At 54.1% G+C, this 26,573-nt stretch overlaps 2 protein-coding genes across 4 annotated transcripts in view; one reads left to right on the plus strand and one right to left on the minus strand.

The window, feature by feature from the left end:
- The first annotated feature begins 330 nt into the window (after nt 1-330).
- OAZ2 (ornithine decarboxylase antizyme 2) lies at nt 331-14,701 on the plus strand. The gene is given in 6 exon segments (XM_030015290.2): nt 331-467; nt 3,857-3,932; nt 3,934-4,014; nt 9,319-9,494; nt 11,307-11,392; nt 13,110-14,701. Coding segments are annotated over 6 exon segments (573 nt in total). The 5' UTR covers nt 331-447; the 3' UTR covers nt 13,244-14,701.
- Nucleotides 14,702-16,923: 2,222 nt separating this feature from the next.
- The window catches only part of ZNF609 (zinc finger protein 609), a 75,065-nt gene continuing 65,415 nt past the window's right edge, over nt 16,924-26,573 (minus strand). For 2 of the 3 annotated variants that reach the window (XM_030014800.2, XM_030014799.2), the window contains exons 4-10: nt 23,446-23,533; nt 20,690-23,054; nt 19,998-20,364; nt 19,676-19,851; nt 18,863-19,079; nt 18,589-18,658; nt 16,924-18,384 (exon numbers count right to left, since the gene is read on the minus strand). In XM_030014800.2, the coding sequence (XP_029870660.1) occupies nt 18,378-18,384; nt 18,589-18,658; nt 18,863-19,079; nt 19,676-19,851; nt 19,998-20,364; nt 20,690-23,054; nt 23,446-23,533 (3,290 nt within the window). In that variant the 3' untranslated portion in view covers nt 16,924-18,377. Of the gene's footprint in view, nt 18,385-18,579; nt 18,659-18,862; nt 19,080-19,675; nt 19,852-19,997; nt 20,365-20,689; nt 23,055-23,445; nt 23,534-26,573 lie in introns of all 3 variants that reach the window. The other variant, XM_030014801.2, reaches the window with a different exon arrangement.

The following is a 26,573-nucleotide window of genomic DNA, read 5'->3' on the forward strand; positions in this document are numbered from 1 at the left end:
CACTCGCGGCGTGGCCAGCAGCCCCACGGGCGGGAGCGGGGCGTTGAGGGATCCCCTCAGAGAGCCAACGGCCGCCAACGGCCGCCCCCGCGCGACACCGCAGCGTCACTAAGCGGGGCGCGGGCGGGGCGAATGGGGGAGGTGGTGGAGGGCGGCGCGCCTGCGCGGTGGGTAGGCGTGGCGCGGCGCGCGCCTTTGTTTGGGGCGGCGGTTTCCCAGGCTGCCCGGCGCGGGGGGCGGGGGCGGGAGGGCGGGGCCGCGCGGCGCGCGGAGAGGGGCGGGGAGAAGAGGCGAGGGGGGCGGGGCCGGGCGCGAGCCCGTGGGGTCAGTCAGAGCGCGGCGGCGGCGGCGGCGGCGGCGAGTGAGGGCGGCGGCGAACGGAGCGGAGCGACCCAGCCGAGCCAGAGCCGGAGTCGGAGCCTGAAGCCGAGCCGGAGCGAGCCGAGGATGATAAACACCCAGGACAGGTGCGGGGCGGCGCGGCCCCCACCCTCCCCGCACCGCCGGGCCCACCCGCCGCGGCCTTCCGCGCCCCTCAGAGCGGCGGCGGCGGCGGCGGCCGGGCCTGGGGTGCGGGCGGGCGCTGAGGCGGGCGGGGGTGGCGGCGACTGTCCCCCTTTGGATCCTCTCCCCCTTTGGATCCTCTCCCCCTTTCTTTCCCGAGTTCAAATCCCCATCGGAGCGGCGCTTCTCCGTTTTTTGGGGAGACCCCCCCGGGCTGGTGTCTGGGCTCCCCGGGGCTGTGGTGGGGTGGGGTGCGGGGGGGCACCTCGGCAGCGAGTGTCTGAGCACCCTTTTGCTAATAAGAAGGCTTTAACGCCGAGGAGGGTTTGTGCCCTCCCTTCCCGCAGTCCCCACGCATTTCTAAGGAAAGGTGATTTCTGCTGGCAGGTTGGTTATCAGCAGGCATGAACTCACTCGATTTGTGTCTGTTTTTCTCAGCTGACCAAATTATCTTCGTGTGTCTGTTGTTTAGAGTCCCAAAAGTGTCATTTCCTGAGCCTCTATCGTACCATGTAGATAAGCGCCCGGAGGATGTGTGTAAAACAGCCTTGTTTCTTGGCCGCTGTATGAACGGTCGATACTTGAGCTATGCTGCGTTCATCAGATGGTTATTTACAAGTTGCACCTCAAATCAGGTTTCTTAATGGGTGACTTGCAGTGGCTGGCAGCATAATATCTTATTATTGTGGCCTAAGTGTTTTGTAAAGGGGCAAAAAAGAAAACAAACACAAAAACTTCATTTTTGTAATGTCAGGGGAGCTGCATGGATCCTTCCATCTGGTCTAAGTGTTCAGCACAAATGAAACCCCCAAAACCAAGAAAATGTGCAGCTTTTAGACCCCAAGGTGCTGGTTTTTGTCGTGGACAGAAAGCAGTGCTGGCCTGGGGCTTCAGATGCAAGGGCTATTGAAGAGCAGCCATCACAGGGTTCAAAAGTTGCCAAGTTGTCCTTTGCGCTTCCCAGGGACAGGGCACGGGGTTGAGATCACTGGAAGCTTAGCGAGTTAAAATTATACCCACTGGCTGAAAATGTACAGTTGCTTCCAGCTCCCGTTTCAGGCAGGACTCTGTCAAGAAGCTTCTGCTTGGGAGTTTCTTCAGGGCAAGGCCCTTGGTGATCTAAATGCATCTTGATCTAAACCAAGCTGCTGGAAAGCAGCTTCTCAGAAGAGAGGCTAGAAGGGAGCACAATCCTAGTTTTTAAGCTATAAACAGGCCTCAGAGAGCAGAGTTGCAGTGGTCTGCTCGCACGCAGATGCACGAAGGGATCGGACTTTGTCGGGTGCTTGCATAAACTTCTTCCCAGGGTGCTAACGTGCATCTGGAGGAAGCAAAACCTCTTTTAATCTGCGCCACACACACACGCTTGCTCCCCAGCATTGCCTGATGGTGCTGCCCTGCGTGTGCTGCTCTCGGGACCCTAGCTGGCTTCCACTGCAAAGTTTTGGGGAGGGTAGTGGTGGCGTGCAGGTCTGGGCTAGGCAAAGCCCCAGTGCCCCAGGCAGGGCTCAGCAGCTGAAGGGGTCTTGTGTTTTGACTTCTCCATGTGCCAGAGGAAGCAAAACTGGGAAGTGTCTTGAACTGCTTTGCATGAAAACTACAGACTCTCTCTCTTTTTTTTTTCTTTTCTTTTTTTTTTTTTTTCTTCTTTTCCCACAACTACACTTCATTATCCAGCTTCTTGATGCCTTGGCCGCAAGTTGGAGAGAGCTATCAATAGTACATTGTTGACTGGGGGGTGAGGGAGGAGGGAAGGGAAAAACAAAGCTGCCAACAGCTTTCTGGGGGTGGGGAACGGCACAGCAAAGTGCTTTGTCATGCCTCTCGACATCCACTACTACTGAATACACACTGGTCCATTGATAGCCCCAGTCATGCCGTGAGGAGGGACTGTATTAACACAAAACACCACTGAGCATGTGTGCAAAGGGGTTTGCCCTGAGACTTCTTCACTGCAACTGCTTAATATCTTTTCCTAGTGTATTTAAACAGCCTTTTCTCCAGAAGTGTCTGCCGTAGGCCGTGGCACACGGGAATGCTGCTGAAGAGCCCAGTCTAGCAAACCTGGAGAAGGAGGAGGACATATGTGGAGGAAGAATATATGTTTCCTGTAGAAAGATTATTTTGGTATGAGGTGGCAAGCCAAGATCTTAGCAAATTCTGCCTGTGTCATAACTGCGTTTGCAAGCTATTTTTTGGCATTCAGAAATGCCAAATTTCAGTAGTTCGTTTGCAGTCTGGTATCCGTTCTAGCATACTGTATAAGCGGTTCAGGTGATTCTGATAGTGCAGCTCAGTACTTGGTCTTTGGATGCTTAAGCCTGTCTCCCTCGTGGAGAGGGATTAGAGTGGAAAAACACTGTCTCGGGAACAGCTCAAGTGATAGGTTTTAGGGCAGACAGTAAGTTGTCAATACATCTGCAGAGTCTGTCCATTATAGGCTTGTTCCTCGCTCCATGTGCTTATTGAAAACCCTCACACCCCCCTTTATTTTGGTGGTGTTTACATAGCTTTGCACTTGTGGGTTTCATAATGGGAACACTGGGGAATGACAGGTTTCTCTGCGTTGCTTTTGCAGGCTTTGTTAGAGGAATACCGCTTCTGTGCTGTGCCTCAGCAAAGAGCTTTTGTGGTACTGATAAAGGAGGCAATGCTCCAGAAGTAAAATAATTTGCTTTCATGAACTTCCTAGAAGCTGGAGCAGATATTAAAGCCTGCGTTCAAAGTGATCCTGAAAGACTGTGTGTAGGACATCCAAACAAACTCAAACTGCAAGGGAAACTTATTTTCTTGCTCTTAAAAGTAGATCTGTGGGGTGGACTTGTAATTTTTAGGGCTGGGGTGAAGGATGCTTGTATGATATTTCATTTGCATGTGAAAATGTCAGCTTGGACGTTGTAGAGCGTGTTGAAAATATCTGAAGAACCAGCCCTTTCACTCCTCCTCTTTTTGAAAATGTGAAACTTAAAACCTCCTCCTTCTGGGTCCTGTTGATCTATTTGTAGATATTTGTCTATAGAAAATGTGTGCTCATCTGGTCATGCGTTTCCAGCCATCTGCTATTGGCAGTCTTCCAGGCATCCCTTATTAGCATGAGGTTGCTCAGCACTCTCTCTGGGTTCTTGGCTGCGAAGCCCCTCCTCCATTTCTAACAAAACACTGCTGGTTTCTGATACGACTTGGGCAGCAAGCATTTTTAATGTAGATGTCCGGGTGCTAAAGCCCTGATCTGCTGCCTCTGAGGTGCTGTGGAGGAGCAGGGATACGAGTGGTTTGGGGTTATGAGGAGCTGTAGCATCCGAAATGTGATCCCTGCTAATGTAACCTGGTGTTCTCTCTCTTTTTCTTGCAGTAGTATTTTACCTTTGAGTAACTGTCCCCAGCTGCAGTGCTGCAGGCACATTGTTCCAGGGCCTCTGTGGTGCTCCTGATGCCCCTCACCCACTGTCGAAGATCCCCGGTGGGCGAGGGGGTAGCAGGGATCCTTCTCTTTCAGCTCTGATATATAAGGTGAGAAAGATCTGACGTCTAAATAATGACCTGTAGCCGTGTTGCAACTGTGTTTGGTCCCTTTTGCAGTCTGATGGGGATAAACGCAAATAACTCCAAGGTAGTAAGTGGAAGAACAGTTAATTTTTCAGCAACCCTGTTGGCAGGTTGCTAACCTGCATGCAGCGCTCTCTCTCTCCCGCTTAAATATCACCTGTTTATTAAGAAACAAGAGACCTTTTCTCAAAGGTGTGTAGCAAATAATTCACTAGCCCCGTTCCCAGAAGCCTGTTCCAGCTATTGTATGCAGAGCCAGCATTATCAAAACATGAAACAACTTCTTAAATGCCTCTCGAAAAGAGGAAGCGGGAAGCAGAAAGGTGAAATGCAGAGAGAGAATGGTTGATAAGCTCCTTCCTGTGCGCTAGTCCGGAACGTAAAGTTGTTGGAGCCTGGGAGCTGCCTGAATTGATGTACAGAGTAACTCCTGACTTCACAAAAGGGAGAGGCGACTGTCCACCTCACAGACTGGAACGTTTCTAGAACACGTGCATAGGATGAGGCAAGATCAGGAAGGCTTTGTATCTGCACACTTGCTTAGAAGCACATGGATCTGTGTAGCGCTCATTTTTTGGCCCTCTTCTTTCTACAGGACCTTTCCTTTCGAATGAGGAGAGCTGGCTGTTCCTTGCTGTAGAATAATTGGCGTTTGTGCAACTTTGTGTTGTGTTATGGTGGCACACATCTGTCTGCCTTCTGGGACAGGGGCTGCTTTTCCACATGCCAGGGAGTAAAGTGCTATCAGATGAGGTAGCCTAAATTTATGCTCAGCTTGCAAATTTGGCTGTTCAGACAGGAGTGTTGTCATAGGTGTTAGACTTGATTTTTAATTACGCTGTGGGAGGCACACAGACTTTATATGATGAAAAGATACAGGCCTTTTTGGGTCACAGCTACCAAAGTCTCCTCTTGAAATTCATGAGAGAATCGCAGACCTCGCAGCTGCTTTCAGAGGAGTTTTCTTTAATGCAGCCTTGGTGAATTTTTAGCACACACCTCACCCGCTTACCTTGTGAATAAATGTCAAGCTCTGTAGCCTCTTAATAATAATGTAACATCAGCTTAATGCTGTCGAGTTGAATTGTCACAGATGTTAGAAGGGTATGAAATCCGGAGAAGCAGTAGAGCACAACGGGCTTCCTGTTAGATAAAGAAGATACATAAATAGCTTCATGGGGGCTCAGGACAACTAATGAATTCCCTCTGGGTAGGAGGGGATGAGAAATAGGGGACCCTGCAACTTAAACTCCTGCAGGCCAGCTTTGCCAAGCCTTGCGTACACACCAGGCAAGGTCCAAAGGCAGAAAATGGGCTCAACGTGGAGGAGATGCTGGTGGAAAGAATCAGTTTGGAGACTTTGAAGTGTTTGATTTCCGTATGGCCTTGAATTTGCACAGAAGCTTTTGGCAGTGGTGTGTAGGCAGGGGCTGCTGCCTGGGGGGATGTCATCTGGATAGCTGCATCCCAGAAGTATGGATGTAATTCTTTCTGGGTTTATTGCTGACAAAACCTAGCAGAATCTGTCAGAAAATCAGCCCTTTCTGTAGCATAGCTCATCCCAGACCAGAGCAGGCTGTGTTGCCCAGTGGTTTAAAGTCAAACCTTAGATGGGGGTTACTGGGACTCTCTCTGCCCCTCTCAGTGGGCCACCCAATCTAGCAGTGCTGTAGTTACAGCAGGTTGAGTTTTTTTCAGCCAGCAAGCTTCAGTGTGACCTGGAAAGGCATCCGGGCCCAAAAGCTTAAGTCCTTTTTCCAGCTGTATCAGCTATTCTAGTTCAAGGGATGACCTTTCTGAATGATCCTGCCTCCTTCGGAGCATGCAGCACAGTGCTCACATACAACAGCTCTATAAATTAAGCTGCTGGGGCTTCCTATAGTTGTTGGTATTTTTTTGTTAAGAGACTTAATATTTGGCCCTTCGTCAACAGAGCTTTACTTGAGCTGGGAACGCAATAATGATCAGCATCAGTGCTGCACAGCCAGGACGGCCTTTGTGCGAACAGACGTGCTCTGGCTAGCAAACTTGGCAGGAGGCTGCAGGTGTAGCACATGCCAACAGTAGGCTGCTTACACGAGTTTCTCCAGTCGCTTGGCTATGGTAGATCATAACATCCTTTCTTCTTAAGCTGCCAACACGTAGGGGCCTCCCCCCATCCTTCTTGGGACATCTGAGGAGCATAGCTGGGTTGGAAAATCTTGTGCCCATTGAATTGTAACCAAGGGGAAGCTGGTCCTTGTGGCTTTACTTCACTGAAATGGAGCTGAGGGCTGGAGAGCTGGTGGTTTAGGCAGCTGTGTATAAAAGATAGTCTGGTGGGGTTTTTTTGCCCATGATAGCATGGTGGGGGGATTTTGCAGGGGTGAACTAAAACCGAACATTTGTAGCATAAACAGGATTTTGCTTTGAGCAGCTTCCAAAGAATTCTGGGCTGCCGCTTCACAGGAACAGCTTCTCTCCCCGGCATCTCGCTGTCTCTATTTTGATGCCTAGAAATAAAATATCAGCTGCCCAAGACAGGCTGTGTAAACGTAATTCCCACTGAACCAGGGGAACTGGTTCTGTTAATCCCTCCGGTTGTGCTGCCTTTGGTTCACGGGCTGTTGCATTAGGGGGTCTTAAGTGGAAAAAACCTCGCTAGGTTTGGAGTGCCGGGCATAACTTCTGGTGACAGAAGGGCTAAGCCTGAAGGCTCGGAAAGCTTCTCCTTTCCTATTGCAGGCTCCTGCCAGTCTTCCCGCAAAAATGCATGCGTGTGCCTCCCCCTCCATGTGTCAATCCCAGCCTGCTTTTCTCAACTTCCTCGCCCTGTTTTTGTTTTCATGAAGTACAAGAAAAGAAGCATCTGTGAGCTTTTCTTGAGAGAAGGATCTTTTCTGAAACAGAGATGCTTTCTGCATGGTAACAACAACTGTAAAAGGCTCCTATAAAGCCACTGGTGAAGGATGTGCATATAATCCTCTTGGGTTTGTTTTTCTTAAATACACCTCTGTAGTGTGGAGCTCACTCTGGCCTCAGATCTGACTCTTGCCGCTGGGTCTGCGGTGGCTTTATCAGCAGCAGTCTGATTTAACTTGAGCAGCTGTCAGTAGGTTTCTTGGTGCACTTGGCTTAAAACTAGTAAAACCTGACAGCAGGCGCAGCCACAAAAACTTCTTTCAAACTCGATGAATAAACTTATTTCCTACAGGATATTTATTCTGATGAAGTGTAAACTTGTTTTTCAGCTAAGCTTTGTGGGCTTTAAACAAACGGCAGCTTCCTCTGCTCTGGTTACCGAAGCCAGGCAGTTCTTCATTTGCATGTGGCGTTACTTTGTCGCCAGCATTAACATACTCGATGGCTGCTTCTTTGTCAATAGTCAAACCAAGAGGGGATCTATTTTAATACATGTGGTAATAGGAATTAAAGCACTGGGACACAAGCTTGAGGAGCCTGGAAAAGTTATCAATGATGTTTTTGCTGAACTGCTCACTGGTTTTTCAGCAATGCTTACACCTTCATAGCTTAAAACACCAACAAGAAAACATCTGCTTGACAAGCAGAGATACTGAGGAGTCTTCCACCCTCTTACTGGGCACTGTTGGCTGCTGCTGTGTTTGTACTGCCCATCTTTTAAGTGCTTCTTCACTGCAGATCCAAACTGGACTGAGTTTTCTTTTCTGTACTGGCTCCCTATGTGTGTTATGGTCAGAGATGAGTATATGTCACTACAAAGCATTTATTAAGCCTTGTCTGGTGAGGTGCTGTCTTTCTGCAGCAATGTCACTTGTTTCGTTGTCAGTCCAGCTGATCTTCAGCAGATCAGAGCTCGTAATCTGCTGCTGAATTAATCACCCTGTTAAAATAAAGTGCCTGGATACTGGATGGTCGCTGACCTAATGACCTGATGGAGTAAACGACCTCCCATCCCACCTGTTGATGCTGTTGAGGAGAGAGGGACGCATGGCTTCCCCAGACACTCCTGTGACTCGGGAACTGAGCAGACATGACTTCTAATATCTGGTTTACTTCTGCCCTTCAAAGCTGTGCAGGTGACTTACTTTGTAAACGTGAGGGAATCAGGATGCATGAGCCTGTAACCAAGCAGATGGGAACAGTTCAGCTTCCACTGCGGTTGACAACGTTAACTCGGGAACCTAATGAATTTCTTCATCATTTCTTTGGGGCTCTTTGCAGTGAAATGTGGAAATCATTACTGGGCAAGCCAGCTGCCTGCAGAAATTGTCAGGAGAAGGAATGGAGTTTTAACCACGAAATTGTTTTCTAGGAACTGTTGAGCTGAATCTGAGGTGGTCTGCATGCTTGATGTTCTAGTTAGAGCACTACTGGAGAGGGCTGTCTACATTTGTGGTCTCTCACAGTCCTCAAATCTGTGTATCTTCTGTCTGTTTTGGGATTCTCTCTGTGCTATGCACTCTCCTCCCTTATACCAGGAGGCAAACCATTTGCCATACCAGTTGGTTGTAAAATCTGGGAAAGCAATTTGTGGTCATCCCTTAAACAAAAAGACTATGTTGGGGACTGGGGAGACAATGAAATTGGTCAGACTGTGGCAGCAGATGCTCTTCCAGCTTGTCGGTTCAAGTTGTGTTCTTTGAAGGGTAGTTCATGAACTGCCCTTCAAAGATGTGGCTGGGACCTGTGGTGAATGAATGGACTCTCACTACCCAGAAATTTCATATAATGTAAATATGCAAAACTACATTCCTTTGAACAGGAAAACAAGACTAGAAGATCACTCTGAGGTCAGAGTACTCGTTGTGGTGCGTCCCTGAACCAGTGAAAGGGGAAGGGAAAAGTATAATGTTCTTAGTAAAACTGCAATACCATTTATTTCACATTTGCTCTCCCTAGTTATACTCCCCTGCCTGTTTAGTATGTAGGACTTTACTTTTTTGTTCTTTGTTTTTGTATTAGGTTAAAATAAAAGCATGGTGTTACAGGTAGTTCAGAACAATAGCTCTTAACCACTTAAACACTTGCTTAGAGCGCTGAGACTCAAACATGAGCTTGCAGCTGACTGTGCGTACCTTCACAAGCTATGGTGAGTCTCACAGTGGTGAGTTTTAGTGATAGGCTGAAACTCTGGACACACACCAGTCTGTAAGGGCTGGTCCTTTTCAGGAGGGTGCTGTCATTGAAAACACAGTCCTTCTGCATGCTCGTTTAAGCATAATCTCTTACATTTTTGGTCTACAATCTCATGGATAGTTTTCTAATCCTAAAGTGTATTTCATGAGCTCTCCTCTCTCCCCTGTGCAGGACGAGAAGATCACTGTTAACCAAGATGTCCCAGTGCACGAAGGGAAGCCTCATATTGTCCACTTCCAGTACAAGGTCACAGAGGTGAAGACCTCCTCCTGGGATGCAGTGCTCTCTAATCAGAGCCTCTTTGTGGAAATCCCTGACGGATTATTAGCTGATGGAAGCAAAGAAGGGTAAGTTCAGGATCCCAGAGCTGCATCCGTGGCTCCGCAGGGAGCAGGATTTTGCTTACATGGGTGATGCTGTGCATGTGGGGAGAAAGGGCTGTACGTATGGCAGCTCTGTTCCTGGTTTGTGTATCTGAAGTATGTCCTTACTCACTTGTCTTAAGAGAACTGTCCTCCTGTTAGTCCTCCATAGATATATTTTTTATCCCTGGTGATCATTTTGGATGGGTTACTGTTTTTTGAGTCCCTGTGTTAATGAAAAATAAGCAGTAAATAAGCAGAGTGATTCTTTGCATGCTTTGGTATGGAAAATCTACAGGCCTTTCTCTGATTTTTTTTTTTCTTTTTTTTTTTTTTTTTTTTTCCTGCTGGCCACTTGGCAAGCTTATTTTGGCAAGCGTTTTCCTCTCTTTCAGGGGAGAAAAAACTCCATTATATTGATGTGCTCCTTCTCATCAGTAGGTGGATCTGCTCTTGGAGTGCTGCCACGCAGGCGTTGGGCTCTGCCAGAATCTCTGATTTTTCTCTGTTGGCAGAATACGGTAGTGTTTTGTCCAGACAGCTCTGCTCTGGGAAGTTTGTGTAAACGCAGCTTCCAGAGCAGTTACTTCCTGCCAAGTGCTTTGCCAGAGATCTCCGCTGGCGGGGAGCACTATAGCGTAGATGTGGCTTTACTGGCTTCCTCTGCAGAGCTCTCTGAAGTCCTCCTAAATCTCCAAGTAGGCTTCATCCATAAATGACACAAGCTAATTAAGAAAAAAAACTCATTGGGCACCTTCAGTAAGTGCCAGTGTTCTTGCTGTCTCACACTTGTCTCATTTGACTCCGAGTCCAGATAAACGTTAGTGTAATTTCTCCAGTTGGCCTGTAAATCTTTTTGCTGTCCAAGTGCCTGCTCTCTTGGGAGCGGCTTCTTCTGGGAGGGTATTTATACGCCTGTGTCACCATGACTTAAAGTGCAATTTTGCCAGATTATTTTTAGCTAGGTAAAACAGCCTAGTAGAGGCTATAATTAAAATAGTTCATTACCATATTAACAAAACCCTTGCAAATTTAATCTCCCTCGCTGCACTCCAGTCTCGCTGACTGCTGTTTAATTAGATGTCGATTGAAGCCCTGTTTGTCACTACTCTAGCAGCCTGCATCGTAAATGGTTCAAGGCCAGCAGTGACAACGATGGCTCTGTCATGCCGATCCCCAGGGCTCAGAGAGGGGTTAATGCAGTGCTGCTTCCATCAAGAAGTGCTTCCATCAAGAGGTGGCAGAAATAATTTAGCTGGAAAGGCAGGAAGCGTGGATTCAGGGTGCATCAGCTGTGCCATCCAGCTGATGTGTTCAGGAAACAGCTTTGGCTGTGCACATGCTCCTTCAGTGATGTTTTTCTCTTCTGCCTGGTATGAGCTCCATTCCCCCCCCCCCTTTGCATAAAGCACAAAACTTATGGATCCCCTTGTGTGTGTTGCCAGTGGAGGGAATGTAGCCTGACTCGGGATCAGCTGCAATATTCAGCTTCCTGCGTACAAAGGCTCCTGTACAAAATCACTGGCTGGTGGCGATGGGTGTTTGGGCACGCTGGCACGCGGATGCCGAGGATAGTGACTTGTTGGGCAACTTGGTGTGAGGATAGCTCTTAGTTCTGCAGGGCTGGATAGCGATGCAGGAAGCCCATTGTTTCAGCACCCATTGTTCGCTGGAAGGGGTCTGTAAACAAGTAATCTTTCTGCCTGAAAACATCCAAGCAGTTGATAATGCTCAGAGGCTTCCTCAGGACAGGACTTCCTATAGCTGATGTTCTTTTGTCTTCCTCCTCCTTGGCAGGTTATCAGCACTGTTGGAGTTTGCTGAAGAAAAAATGAAAGTAAACTACGTGTTTATTTGCTTCAGAAAAAGCAGAGAAGATAGAGGTGAGAACTCGCCCCCGCTGTCAGGTTTGCTCCCTAGATCTAAAACGGTGCTGCTGAAGCTGTACAAAAGTCTAGTAATCCTAAGGCAAGGCTTCACGGGATGCTTCCTGCTGCAGTAATTGTTATATGCATAATTCTCATGGCGTTCTTACAAATTAGAAATAGTTTCTTGTGGAGGAAATAAGCCCTTTCTTGAGACTAAGGGAGAGGGAGTATTTTGGTTTTTCCAGCAGATTTGCGTTGCTATCCTCCCGTTAAATTATTAGTTGTACTCTCATGCAGAAAGCTGCCTCTGAATTACTTGGAGTATTTTCTTGTCCAGAAATTGGTTAATATTTCTCCTTTGGTAAGGAGTGAAGGTCTCCATTTGGCATCAGGCTTCTGTGATTTGAAAGGAGAAATCAGGGAGAAGTTACTATATGGGAAATGAACACTTATAGCTTGTTGCCCTGGTGTTCATCTGCTTTTTAAAGATCTACTGGCACTTTTGCCCTTCCTAGACTTACAGGTAATCCTGACCCTGGCTATAGATGCTTATGGCTTAAGGGGGCTGCATTAGGATCTAAAGATAGATGTGTTGGATGAGTGATTACAGCACGGAAGTTTGAGGAGATTTGTGGTGAGGTACCAAGCTATGGGTCTGTCACTTTAAATCTTACTAGATGCAAGCTAGTAACCAAGCAATTGCCATGGCAGGAGTAATTCAAACCTTAATTCTAATTTTACTCTGCTGCTTCACTTCACAAGCTGCACTGTCTTCTCTGAAACGAAGCGTGTTATTATAGCTAAGCTGTGCTGAGCCCAGGAAGATGTCATTCCATGTTATGATGCCAAGAATAATTTTCAGATTAAGTTCTTGCTATAATGCCACCGCTACCGCCACAGGTTGCATAGGTGACCTCTGCAGTGCCTGGTTACAGGAGACATCTGCTACTGGTTTTTGTTTTTAAAAATGGGCTGTGTTGCTCTTGGACCTGGCTTATTTGTACGAGTTCTGGAGTGCTCCAGATCCTGGGTCCTTGTCTATGCAGTTGAAATTCAGTGCTGTCTTCAAAGTATATAGGAGCTCCTCTGCATGACCGTTCAGTGGCTTGAAGTTGATCATCAGAGGGTGCTGTAGAGATTAGATGCTGCACCAGGGTAACTTTCATGGGTCACAGGGAAGTGACCACTTCAGTAACAAGCAAGCATGCATCCAGTCACTGTGTAGTATAATCTTGTCTGACTGAGACAAGGTGTGGGGTGGGCTTCTGGACTTACCCCGCTCTGAATTTCTGGGCATAACCCATGGTGCGTTTGCTGGGGGACTGCACTGAGCTGTGCTGAGCTGTCTTGAGTTTCCACTGAGCTCTGGGTCCTCCTCGTGGAGATGGCAAATGTCTACCTAGACCCCGAGTAAGTCGATTCCTGTTTGCTGCTGTCTGACCTGCTTTCAGGGCTCAAAGGGTGCTGGGACCCATGTCAGTACAGAATAAAAACTTTGACATGCTGCACATCTAAAATACCCTTCACGCTTAGGAGCAGCTGTGATGAATGCAGGAAGAGAGAAGACCTCCTATTCGAGAGGGCTGTCACATTAAAATGGTTTCTTTCTGTGCAGGAAGCTCTGGGTGCACTCACAGAGGGTGTTCAGTGCACTTCGGTATTTGTGGCTTCTAGGGTGACGCAGGTAAAGAGGATTATTCCTGGTGGTAACAGATTTCCTTCTCTTTGGTAGCTCCACTCCTGAAGACATTCAGCTTCTTGGGCTTTGAAATCGTGAGGCCTGGTCACCCCTCTGTCCCGTCGCGGCCAGATGTGATGTTCATGGTGTACCCCCTGGATCAGAACTCTTCCTCTGATGAAGAATAGCTGCAGCGGGGGACTCCAGTGTGACCTGAAAATGCTGTTGAGGGGAGAGAGGGTTACATCTCCTTTCTTGAGGAAAGGGAAAACAAGCTTCTGTTGGACTGAAACTGCATTTCTCATTGTTAGATTGGCCTGTGTATCCTCAGAGTTGACTATCTCATTGAAATGTGTTGCCTAGAGAACTATATATACACACATGTAATCACCAAATAGTAAATGGAAGATGTTTATGAACTGGCATAGGAGCTCTTTACGTGCAGCTGTGTGGTGTGTTAGCCTAGGGGCGCCTGGTGCCCAGGCCATGCGTGGGGGAGCACAGCGGTAGATGCAGTATCAACTCCATGACTTCTCTAAACCTGTGTTGGTCCTTTCCTGATCACCCGATGTGCGCTCATCTGACAGACTACCTTTTTATTTTTCACTCAAGACTCTTAAGTAGAAGGCATGTTTTGGGTGTTAGGCACATGGAGGAGACGTGCTCTGAGTTTAACCTTTAACACTACATTAAAACCCCTGTGTGTCTCTACTTTGGGGCAACCGATGCTGTTTTAACTGGTCTAACCTTTTTTTTTTTTTTTTTTTTCCCTTTCTTTTTAAACTTCTTGCTCTTCCAGCTTTTGTTTTAAGCAGTCTTAACTCTGTTCAATGTTACCACTGCACTATCACAGCGTTCAATAAAAGGGGCATTCAGATGAACTTCACACAGCTGGCGCTGCTTATTTGAAAGGAACAGAGCCTGTGGTGGGCCACCTGCAGTGCTGTGATGGTTTCAGAGGGTCAAGCGAGTGTTTGGAGCAATACCTCTGCTCTGGGGGAACGTTTCCTTACCTGCCTGCAGTGTGATGGTTGTGATGGTCCAAACAGCCAAAAAAGCTCACACCTTTATCCTCTGCCCAAGGATGGGTACAGAGCAGGCCCGTGGCTGTCACCTCTGTTCTTCCTCCTCACCTTTCCAAAGAGATGATCTCAAGACTTGAGACACCGAGCTAATGGCTGTATCCAAACCAAAGGGGGTCGTGTGTGAGGCAGGTGTGGAGGGTGGCTCCGCCAGTCACCCGGTCACGGTGGGATGCTCTTACCGTCTGGGAGCTTTCCCGGGATGGAGCCGTGCCGGTGGTAGCTCACGTTTCAACCCTGCCCCTTCTAATGTTGGAGAATGAGGTTGTGCTCTTGTCTCTGTTCCATGTGGATGTAACCTGGCTGGTTTTCTTTGAAAGGCCACACGAGAAGGGTGCATTTATAAACTGTGCCCCGGAGGCGTGCCGTGAGCTCTCTTCCTGGCCTGGCTGCTTGCGTGTGGAATTGTCCTTGTGTGCTTTGTTGTGCTCTCGCCCTTCTGTGGAGGATTTTGTTAAAAGCTGAAGCCGAGCCATTCCATAAACGTCATGGTCAGTGTTTTCTGTTTGGGGGAGAGAGGTGGGGCTGGGATATGAGTTCATGTGAATAAATCATCTTAAAGTTTGTGTCTCTCTTTCCCTCCTTCCCCTCTGATAAAATGAAAGGGCTGGTGGCTGTACTCTCCCTTCAGTGGGACATTAAATCTGAAGTCTGGTTTAAAATCAGAGGCTGTGCTGTGCTGATGGGAACATCTCTGCCCTAGCTTTTACTGCAGTGCCAGCAGCCCCTCTAGTGCTGGCTGCAGCTCTGCAACAGGCATTGCCCCTCCTGTCCTTGCTCCAGGTGTGGTGTGGAGACAGAGGAGACCTTGTACCTGTTCCCTAGTTTGAAAATCCAAGTTTTATCCCTTCTTGTAGCTGGAGCTGCCCCCACCCCTTCCCTGGGCTGGTGGGTGTCTCCCAGGGTGTTTCTGCATGCTCCAGGGCCCTGCTGCCACCCCATGGTGCTCCTCTACTGGCACATCCCTAATGGGATGGGGTGGGAAGAACCACTTTGCTCCTTCCTTACGGGTAAAGTGTGAGGTTCTCGTCACGGGAGCTTGGAGTGAGGATGATCTCCTGAGCTCTGCAGTTACGAGGCTGTGCCGGTGCATGTGCTTCTCTGACAAGTACCAAATACTCTCCTGCCCTGGCTCAGTCAAGTGTGGTCAAATGTAGCGCTCTCACATCACCAAGGGTCTTCAGAAATACCCTCCTGAAAAATCTAAAAGCTGCTTCTAATTTCTCTGAGTGCTGCCTCCTGCATAGGTCACCTCCACTGCAAAGCTGGAGGAACCAAGCTCTGCCCTCTGGCCTACCAGCCCCCCAGCTGCCTCCCCCAAAGGTGGCTCCCTGGGGTGATGGAGAGGGGCTTGCCTGGTGTACGGCAGGACCCTGGCAGGCCGTGGGGCGGCTTGTCCCTTGCTGATGCCCAGGGATTCAAGCCTGGGGCGGGGGGGGGGGGGGGGTTCTGACCCAAATTGTCATGCCTGAGCTTGGCTGCAGCATCCCCAGGTGGAGCTGTGGGTGCTGGTGGCAGAGCAGAGGGGCCGGATCCAGGTGCGCAGGGCCTGTGAGCAAGCAAAGTGTGCTGGGGGCAGGACCTGCTGCCCCACTGGGCCACCCCGCCACAGCCTCGGTGGCCGTGGACTGATGAGTGTGGCATCAGGAGCAGCGTGTCTGCTTAAGCCCTCTCAGATGCCCCAGAGATGTGAACACACCCCCCTCTTCCCCCCAAAAAAATCACTGGCCACAGCTTTTGGGGATGAAGGACCAGAATTCAGGGGAGCAGGAAGAAAAAGCCACCCTCACAGGTTTGTGATTGTCTCTTAAAAAGATTTATTCTCTCTCCTTGCCCAAATGTACAAAGGCAAGAAGAGTACAGTTTGTATATATATATATTTATATATATATATATAAAAAAACAAGGAACTTGGTAATAATGTACACTTTACAGAAGGGCAGAATCAGGAAGACTGAAATGAAACCCAACACAGCAACGCCAATGGAAACGAGCTATAAACACCAACGGTTTGATGCCCTGGCCGTGGGGCCCGGTGGGCTGAGGCTGGGGAGGGGCAACCCAGTGGGCAGGGGACCCCACGGGCAGAGGAACGGCACCGCTGCAGGGGGGCTGGGGTGCCAGCCCCACAGGCAAGAACTGACCAGGAAAACCCAGAAAACATCAAACCTATTCTGCATAAACCGTTGTTTCCTTTAACACCTAAAGGGAGACTCAGCTGGGACCCAACTGGGAAGGCGGGGAGCAGCCCCCCCACCCCAATCCCCTTCAACTGCCAGCAAAGCCCGTGGCAGCCCCCCCATCAACCCCCCCACCCCTTGCCCAGCCCAGACACCCTCCTCCGCGCCCCCGGAGCCGCTGGTGGGTCCCAGCCGTGCCAGGAACCAGGCTCCGCTGGACCAACCGAAGCTGGAGGTAGGAGCAGCCGGCGGGATGCTCCTCCACGGGTGGGATGCAGGGGGGATCCCCCCATCACCCCGACCCCTCGTCCCCAGCCTGGTGACTGCATGTGGCTCTGTAATGGGTGCGGGGTGGGTCAAGCCGCTGCTCAGCATCACCTACCCTGACCCCCCGGAGCGGGCCAGGCCACGCGGCCCCCTCTCCTTCCAAAGACAACGAAGAGTAGAAGAAAAAAAATGAGGCAAACAACGAGAGCAGGCTGGGGCCACCACGCTGCCGGCACCCGACCCAGGGCCGAGACCAGCGAGCGCCTCCTTTCCAGCTGGGTAAAGTGGGGGGCGGGGGGGTGGTGGTGGGGGGAAGAAAACAAAACCCAAAACAACAGCTTTCAAACAATTGCTTTTTACAGTATGTACAGAGCCCAGCGGGCAGAGCATCCCGGTACAGCGGCCCCTCGGGGCCGGGTGCGACACGGACACACACAGACAACCGAGACCGATGGGCCCCCCCCCACCCCGTGCTCCCCCGGCCAGGCAGCGGGGAGAGGCGAGGAGAGAGCTTGGGGCGGCCCGGCTGCTGCGGGGCCGAGGTAGAGCAATCGGCCCGGGGAGAGCCGCTCTGGGGCTGGGGGAGCAGAGGACCAGAAAGCCCCTGTCCTCGGGCACTGGGGAGCAGCTGGGAGCAGGGGCTGGCTTCTTCCAGGGCCTGGTGCCCTGAGCCCTGGCATGAGGCCGAAGCCGGCGCGGGGCGGGGGGACCCGGCACAGCCCCAAGTGCCTCTGGCAGAGCCTAAGTGTGCTTGTTCCTCGCTGGGCTCTGCCCGCCGCCTGGGGAAGCCGCCTTAAAAGCAGAAGGTGGACGTGAGCAGGATCCGCTGCCCTGGGGTTTGGGGAGCACTTGCCGGGGAGGAGGGGGGGGGGGGCGCAGAGGAAAGGCCGGGGGTTTGCAGAGTCACAGCTCAGAAACCAACTGAAAAGCCACGGGCAGGAGTTTCAGGCAGGTCTGGCCCCTGCAAGGCACTGGGGAGGAACCCTGGCAGCTGGCTGGGCGACAGGCGCAGCCCCCAGCTCTGCACCCGGCTGCCCCCAGCCCCACCGAGCCCTGGCTACCCTGGGGGGGGCGGGGGGCAGAGGCTGCTTCGCCAGGGCCAAGAGCAGCCCCCAGCTCCCCCAGCCCACCGCTCCGGCCATCGGCCACTTCCATCGGCACAGAGCGGCGGGCGCTGTGAGGTGCGGGATCAGCCGTGGGACTGGGAGAGGGTGAGCCCCCACATGCAGCACATCCCCAGGCCCCGCGGCCACCTCCAGCCAGGCTGACATCCACCCCCCCCAGACCCCGACACCCACCTTGGCTCCGTGTGAGCCAGCCTTTCCTTTCCTGAGACTGCAACTCCACCGCAGGCTCGGCCCCGCGCGTCAAGCCCCGGCGAGGAGCAGGCAGCGTCCCTGCCTGCCCCCAGTCCCGTGGCGCTCAGCCCCATCGTGAAGCAGCAGCTCGCAGAGACACGGCGGGGTCCCAAATCCCTCGAGAAACCTCAGTGCTTCCGTTTCCTCTTCATATGCACCAGGCAGGCGAGTCACCTCCATCCCGAGCGCCAGTGCCCAGTAGAATAAATATTTCCGCAGGTACCAGCTCGCCCACTCACCAAAGGGGAGGGGTGGGGGGGGGGGGGGGGTAGTCAGTGTGTGTCCGATGAGGGGGGAGAAGACAGTCTGCCTCGGATCGCGGCAGGAACGTCAAGCAGAACAATTAACACCATTCAACTGATGTCTAAAGGAGTCTCCAGCGCTTCCCCATGTGAGCCAGTCACATGTCTCGTCCAGCCCAGGCGTCCTGGCGCATCACGTCCTGCCACGACCCAAGGTCATGTCAGCTCCCGCTGCCGGCAGCCCCGCGAGCCCCCGGGGCCACGGAGCAAACCCCAAACCCTCCGCCCTCAAGGGCACCCTCCTGCGTACCCGGCCCGGCCGCCTCCGCCCCAGCCCGGTTGCCCACGGGCGAAGCAGGGTGGCCGTGCCGGTGCCCGCAGGAGGAAAGCCTTACCGTTCTCACCTCCGGGGAGGTGGGTATAGGGAGGGAGCGGAGCCTTGCTGGCTGGCGACGATGGCTGTGGAGGAGAGACCTGCGGAGGAGAAGCGGCGTCAGGAGCCGGCAGCCCAGGATGGGCATCCAGCTGTGCCGGGGGAGCTGGAAAGCGCCAGATTCGGTCAAAGCAAAGCTCGGCACAAGGGCTCGCGCTGCCCGAAGGTGGCTACGGCTCTTTCCCGGCTCCCCCGAGGCGAGCCCGCGGCCCCGGCTGAGCGCCAGCGTGAGGTTCAGCTTTTACCTGTTGCATAGGGCAGGTTGTACTGCGCCGGCAGCAGCGAGTACCCGAGGTGGTGGTGGTGGTGGTGCGTCGAGAGCAGGCGCTGAGATGGCGAGGTGCGGGGCCGGTCGGTGCTCCTCTCTCCCCCGCCAGCTCCCCCGACGCTGCTACAGCTCCCGCCGCCTCCCACCACTCCGCAGCCGCTGCGGTCCCGCTCCTGAGACGTCTTCTCGCTTATCTGGAGAGGAGAAAGCAGACGCACGCTGAGGGACACTACCGGCTACCCCGCTGCGCAGGGCAGCATCAGACCCACGCCAGGCGCTCGAGGCTGCCCCATCGGGATGATATTCCCCCCGCCTTTGTCCAAAGGCTCCCCACGACACTGCTGGGAGATGATGGGATGGCCAGTGACCAGCCCAAAAGCAGTGGCGAGGATGCAGGTCCTGTTTGAGGGCAGCTCTTTCCTCACCGTGTTCCAAGCTCCATCTCCCAGCTCAGCCCAGGAGGAGCTCGTGACCCTACACTGACGTGGGACGGAGACAGCCCCTGCATCCCACCCACCAGCTCCAGGGCTGAGAGCAAGTGTCACCGGCTTGCTGCAGGGCCTGGAGGAGCCCGGGTGCTTCTCTGGGCCAGACCTGCCCACAGGTTTGGCTCGTCCATCCCAAAGGGGTTGTGTTGTGGGATTACTCCACGGCCCAAGGTGTCCTACAGCAGTGGGAAGAGCAAAAACCCACAGCAGGCAGAGCTGCTCCAGGCTGGCTATAGGATCCAGGGATCATCCCGAAGCTCATGCACAGAGCTGGGCAAAGCCAGCACCTTCCTGACCCTCACCGTGGGCGATTTGCTCTTGTAGTGGCTGGCGTGCTGCTGCAGGATGTCCAGGGCCTTGGACTCCGAGCTGGATTTACAACTCACGCTGGGGCTGGCTCGGGACTTGTCGCTGTCGTCGCTCCCAGACGCCTTGCTCCCGTACGGGGAGAAGGAATAGCTGGAGGGTAGGTACGATCCTGAGGGGTGGGGGGAGAAAAAGCAGTCAGGGCATGAGGAGTCTTCAGGCGGCACAGTGGGAGCACACGGCTCTGTACGTGTGCTGCCCCATGCGAGAAGGACAGCCTGGGAAGGGACGTCCCCGAGAAGACCCCCGGCTCCTTACCTGGGTAATTCTGCATCATGACAGTGGGCATGGCCCGGTAGCTGGGGTGGTTGGGGTCATACGACTGGCTGTAGGAGTAGCCGTGCATGTAGGGGATGTAGGACTGATGCTGCGTGAGGGGTGAAGACACAGGGACGTGGACGCTGGGTCTGGGGTCCTTCCCCACCATGCGAGCCTCCTCGGTGGGGGTCAGTTTGCACTCGGAGCTGCTGCTCTCCTTCCCGTCCTCCTTGGATGCGGCTTCTTTGCTTCGATTTCTTTCTTCCTTCAACTTTCGGTCCCTCTCCTCTTTCCACCGCTCGTCCTCTGTCTTGATGTCCGAGTACTTCGCCGGGTACACGTAGGTCCACATCCGGGGCTCGGCTTCCTGCAAGAACCAGCCAACCATCAGAGCAGCCGCCTCCCCCCAGCCCTGCCTGTCCCAAAACCAGGCTCGATTCGGAGGAGACCGGGGAACCCCACTGCCCTTCCCCGGGCTCTCCTTGGCCCATCCATGGCTTTCCAGCCCCGTGCTTTTGCTGGCCCCAAGGGAACCTCACGGAGTCCCATCACAAGCAGAGGACAACACACATTCTCTGAGGTGACGGCCCCAGCAATCCCCTGCAGCGAAGCCACAGTGAGGGGCTTCCTCCAGGAGAAAGCCCACCGCTGGGCTGGCGGGCAGGGCCGAGCGGGCAGCGGGAGGGCATTACCTGTCTGTACCAGAGCACAGGGTCCACCTCTGCTTGCCGGCCACACTCAGAGCCAGCCTTCGTCTCAGCAGTCTCCTTCCCGAGGTGGCTGGCCTCGCTCAGCTTCACCTTAAGCCCCTCAGCAACCTGGCTGCCGGACAGCTTGGACGAATCCTCCAGCTTGGGGATGATGACAGATTTGGCCATGTCGGGACCTCCCTGCTCCTTGGCCTTGCTCAGCCCGGACTTGACGAGATCCGTGAGGCTCGGGGCTTTGGTTAGCGTCGGGGGCATGGGCGGCTTTTGCTTCCACTCCTCTTTGAGCGCTGCCTCCCTCTCCTTCAAGCCCAGCTCCGCTTTCTTCTCCAGCCCTCGCTGCTGCTGCTGCTGCTGCTGCTGCTCCAGGCTCTGCCGCTGCTTCTGCTGCTCCTCGTACTGCTGGCGGTAGGCAGGGTTGGTGCTCAGCAGGTGAGCGTGGTAGCCCTGCTCGTTGTAGCCGTAGGGGGGCACGTAGGCGTACTGGTTGTAGTAGAGGGACTGCATGTACATGTTGGGACGCTGCTGGATGACTGAAGGCTGCTGGCTGGAGCCGCCGAGCTCTGCCTTCTTCTCTTCGCAGCCTTCGCTCTTCACCTTCACCTCCGGGTTCTCTTGCTCCTCGTCCTTCTTCAGCTTCAAGGCCTGCGTCTCGGCCGCGGCCTGGCTGCCGGGATTCAAGGGCCCTGGGCTTGCCTGGGGGTAGCCAGGGGAATAGTAGGTTTCAAAGCCTTGGTAGTAGGGAGACTCTTTGCTCTGCGGTTGAGGGGGGAAAAGAGCTTTTTTGGCACCTTCCTTGACCAGCTGCTCCGGATCCTTCGCTTTCACGCTCTCCAGCTTGCCCTCCCCATCCTCCCCGGCGTCGGAGATGTCCGAGTAGGCCGGGCTGTTGGTCTTCACTGAGCTCGCCTCTGCCCCATTCTGGGTGACGACGTGCAGCGGGGTCATGGGTTGGGCTGGGTTGGTGTTCTCCAGCCTGCTGGCACCACCGATGGAGGGGCTTGGGGCATTGTCGGTGAAGCTGTAGATTTTATCTGCCTCGGCCTTGATGCTGGCGAGCCGGCTCTGGTGGGGATCGGACGAGCCGTTCAGCAGCCCCTCACCTTTCATCCCCAGGTCGCTGGATTCCCCCCGGAAAGGGCTCTTGCCTTCCTCTGCTCTGCAGGCTTTGCCGGGAGTCAAAGGGTTTTCCACCTCCTTGGGCTCCTTCTTCTTCTTGTCCTTCTTCTTCTTCTCCTTGGAAGGGGTGAGGGCAGGGTTGACCGCGAAGGGCTCTCCCATCACCGTAGGCTTGGGCTGGATGGGTTTGAGCTGAGGGCTGTTGGGCATGGTCTGGACCACAGTGGTGGCGAGGCCCGTGGAGGAACCGGGGCTGGCCGTGGTGAGGGTGGCTGTCTGGAAGGTGTACATCGGCTGGGGGGGGATGGCTGGCGCAATGGGTCTGGCAGACTTCAAGCTTTTGGAAGGGATCTTCTCTGGCTTGGCACCAGATGCCTTCTTTGACTTGTCTTTATCAACACACCGCTTCTCCAGAGAGTCAAAGCCATCGTTACTCGTCTCATCGGCCACCGAGGGACCATCCTCAGAGCCGTCATTGGACAGGGCACCCGGGTCGGTGTCTCCTTCCCCACCCAGCTTCTTCTTGCAGGGGACCTTGGTGCCGAACTTGCTGGACGGGGAGGGACTGTGGGGCTCCATCAAGCGCACCTTGGGGGTGGCCGAGCGAGCCGGCGAGAGCGAGCCCTTCTGAGAGACGGCAGCACCGTTGCAGCTCCCGATGTCCGCGTGCAGGGAGGGCTCCTCGCCGTACTCGCTGTCCACGTCGGCCTCCAGCTTGCTGTCGTCATCCGTGTGCGCGTGGGCCTGGTGGTACTTCAGCCCGTTGATGTGCTTGTACTTCTTGTTACAGTTTGGGTGGGGACAGTCGATGAGGATGGGAGAAGGGCAGTTTCGGTCGAGGACAGCCGGCTCCACCTTGACTGCGGCAGGTGGCACGGCTGCCGAGCCCATTGAGTTCGTGCGGATGCGTTTGCTGCCCTTGGAGTCCTCCGAGCTGGAGTTCAGCTCCATGTCAGAGAGGGGTTTGCTCTTCCGCTTGGTGACGGAGGAGGGACTGGCCTTCACGTCCTCCGCTGTGCCGCCGGGCGGCGTGCGGTGGTCCGAGGAGTTCTGGCTTCCCCGACGCCCTTTGCTGTTGGCTCCCGCCCGGGTCTTGCTGCTGTTGCTGGTCCCTTTGCTGTCCGAGGTGGCGGCGGTCTCGTTGACGGGCGTGTTGCTGTTGGGGCGCATGCGTTTGCCCCTGCCCCGGCCGTTGCGCATCTCCAGGTCGCTGGTGGGAGAGTCGCAGAACCTGCCGGGATGAGGACAAGGAGGTTTTAATGGAGACATGGCCGTGCCGGGCTACGCCATCCCCACTGCTTGGTGGGGACCCCCTTCCTCCCCTCGCTATCAATCCTGCAGGCTCGTCCCCCCACTGACCAGTAAAAAGGAACCAGAGAGGTCCGCTGGCAAATGCTCAACCATCTCCGGTCTCCAGGACAAGGGAGCCTGCGACTGCGGGGGCGAAGAGCCATGGGAGCAGCTCGGTTGGGCAAGGAGGAGATGCCGACCCCCACGGGCAGCCCCACGGGCACAGAGCAGAGCGTACAGGGTGCCACGGGGGCCGTACGTGGCTGGGTTTGCCCTCTGGTCCTGGGTGAAGGGGGCTGAGGCAGTGCTGCCGAACCCCGCCGCCCGCTTACCGCGGAGGTGCCCAGTCGTGCTGCGTGCAGTCAAGCAGCGTCCCCACGTACGTCTTGTTCCTCCAGGTGACATTGACCACCAGCATACCTGTAAGGTGAGGGGAGAGGGTCAGACGGGGCCAGGCGTGACCCCACAGTGTCTCGCCCTTCCCTGGGCATCAGGGCAAAGGGGGATCTACCCCTCAAGATAGGCAGGAGGAAGAGCTCAGCTCTAGGGCTGGAGGAAGGTGGACAAGGGGTCTTGGGCTCTTGGGAGAGGCGAGACCCCGGGATCTGGGCTAGAGAGGCACCAAGATGGGAGCTGGAGACCCCCAGCTCATCCCCTCTCTTGGCACGGCTCTGGCCAGCGTCCACTCAATCTCTCCTCCTTAAGCCGCTCAGCGCTCTTCCCTATTTTCATGGAGATGCTAACCAGCGACACCCAAAGGGCTGCAGGATCTGGGGGGGCCTGAAGACCCACCTTGGCTCCATGTGTGCTCAGGCAGGGAAGGCGATCTCTGGCGAGCGAGGGCTGGGAAACTCCCGGGGGAGATGCAGACAGCTCCCAGCAAGGCTGTGGACCCCAACAAGGAGCTGCAGACCCCCCAGCATGGCTATGACCCCCCGCCGTGCGCAGCCGTGAACCCCACGGCCCTCCAGAAAAGGCTGTTACTGCCACTAGATGGCAAGCTGAGCCCAGCATCCCCGCACAGGTGACCACCCCTGGCAGGAAAACCCAACGTTGGGGCAACAACCCTTGTCCCCCTGCTTCACTTTGCTCCCGCACCCCCTGGGACACCCATCAGCCCCGTATCTCTGCCTGGAGAACCACCCATGGGACCGCATCTCCTCCCATCATGGAGCAAAGACAGTGGGCATTCGGAAAACCTGGTGTTTTCAGCTTTTTCACACCAATTCAAGAAGAGGAGCAGCCTGGCTCACACCCGCGCCGAGGACGTGGACCCTCAGCATCTCTTCTTGGGGGCGAAGGGGTCTTTCGCAGCATCGCTCAGCTTTGTGGATATTTCCTCCCCACCACGGACCGCTCTGATTACCACAGAACTAATTTGACCGGGAGCGGAGTCTGTTGCGCTGAGCACATTTATCTGAGCAAGGTAAAACTCAGGAGATAGGAAACTCGTTTGCAAGGGTTGATGAGCGCAGCGAGATATACAGCCGCGCAGTCCCAGGAGATGGATGTTGCCGAGGGAGCCCACAGCAGCTGCGCCTGAAGCACGTTTATAAATCTCAGCCCGTATCCCGCGTTGTGCTGTGCCAGCAGCCAGCTGCCGGCTTCGAGGGGGATAATATACAGAGCTGAGGTCCGACACATGGGTCTCCTTCAGAAAGAGAAATGAAATGCAGGTCTTCTCTTTCTCCTTCTCCTCCTGGAAAACGTTGGGTGCTCCAGTGGGAGCAAGTCACGGGAAGACACGGTGCCGGCACATGGCCAAGACCTACAGCCGGCTCATCCCGGTGAGCAGGAGAGGCTGGGTCCTGCCTTTGGAGGAAGGTGCTGGGGACCTGCCTTGACACAGACATGGCCAGGACGTGATGCTGGAGATGATGTGGGGTCGAAACCAACTGCTGGGAGCCCACAGCCCCATGCAGGGAGAAACTGCTGGGAAAGAGGGGGATGCTGATCCCAGGCATCGCAAGGAGGGCACGCAGAGGGTGTTCTACCTCCGTTCCCCCTAATGCAGCTTTTTTTGGCAGGCAGGAGCCTGTCCTCCCTTTCCTTAAAACCCAGGGAAGCTGCTGGCTGCATCCTGTGCCCCAATCCAAAGCCACCATCCCCGGGACACCTCCGTGGAGCTGCTGCAGGATGCTCCCAGGAGCTGCAGAAGGACCAAGCAGCTGCTGAGGGACCAGCAGCCCTAACCCAGACCCCATCCCTCCTGCCCACGGGGCTCAGAGGAGCAGCTCCTTCTGCCCCCTCCACCACACAGCCAGCGCCGGTTCAATCCTTTGAAGCCAGCGAAGACCACGTGTGCCGCTGGAAGTTACTTGCACGACAAGCCACCGGAGTCTCTTGTGCATCCCAGGGCCAGCGTGCGAGATTAGAAAGGACATGCTGGCTTTTTTTTTTTTCCCTGCCACCGCAATCACAGGAGATGAAAGACGAAGGGACAAAGCGAGCCAGCACACAGCCGTCCCTCCTTTCCCTGTTGGAGCGTCAACCCTCCAACACACACCAGCCTATATTTAACCCACTGCAACCAATCATACCAAATCCCTTCCTAATCCTCCAACAATAACCCAGGACAATTTAAACCCTGAGGATAGATCCTAAGCAGCTTTTTTCACCCGCTGTGTCCCCCTCCTGCGGCAGGATGATGAGCAGGCACGGGCAGGGCAAGGGCGGGCAGCGACGAGGCAATGCCCTCGCGTCCCCAAGGCTGGAGATGCTCATGCACAAAGACCGGCAGCGATACTCTTGCAGAGGAGGAATCCCGCTCGGATAACTCCAGTCCCACCTGGTTTCATGGGAAAATGGCACCTTTGAAGCTCTTAAGCAATCAATACCACCCAAATCTGGGTGCAAACCGCTCAGCATCTTAGCCACCGAGTGTTCGCGTCACCGCAGAGTCGTACCCTGGCAGGAAAAATTAACAGTGGGTTGACGGTGCCAGGTTGCCCTCTAGGAAGGTAACGTATGAGATAATCCTATAAAAAAATGGATAAAGAGATGAAGGGAGCAGGGGGATGAAAAAAGCACTGCCTGGTCCTTGTATGGTCCCTGCATGGGTGCCCTGTAGCAGTGGAGCTGAGGCTCAGTGGGTGCACCCAGCTGGTGGGGACGTGGGATGGACAAGGATAATGCTGCATGAAGTCCTCCATCCCAACACAGCCCTAAATTAGACCAGTTTAAGCCTTTCGGATGGATAGTCCCTGCTGGGGCACAGCTCTTCCATGTTAAAATGTAGGTGGTGGTGTCTCTGCTTGCAGACCAGGGCCGTGGGCACCAGGAGCCATCGCATCGGGGGAAACGTGCCCCAGGTCCCCCCCAAGCACCCTTAGGGCACTTCAGGGAACCTGGGGCGCATTTTCCCCCTTTTCAAATATGAAGCCCCCCCCAAGCCCAGCCAAGCACATCTCCAAACCCTGCTGAGAAACCAGCGTGCCAGCATCCACGGCGAGCAGAGATG

Source organism: Aquila chrysaetos, chromosome 5, assembly GCF_900496995.4.
Source record: "Aquila chrysaetos chrysaetos chromosome 5, bAquChr1.4, whole genome shotgun sequence".
NCBI classification, from domain to species: Eukaryota; Metazoa; Chordata; class Aves; order Accipitriformes; family Accipitridae; genus Aquila; species Aquila chrysaetos.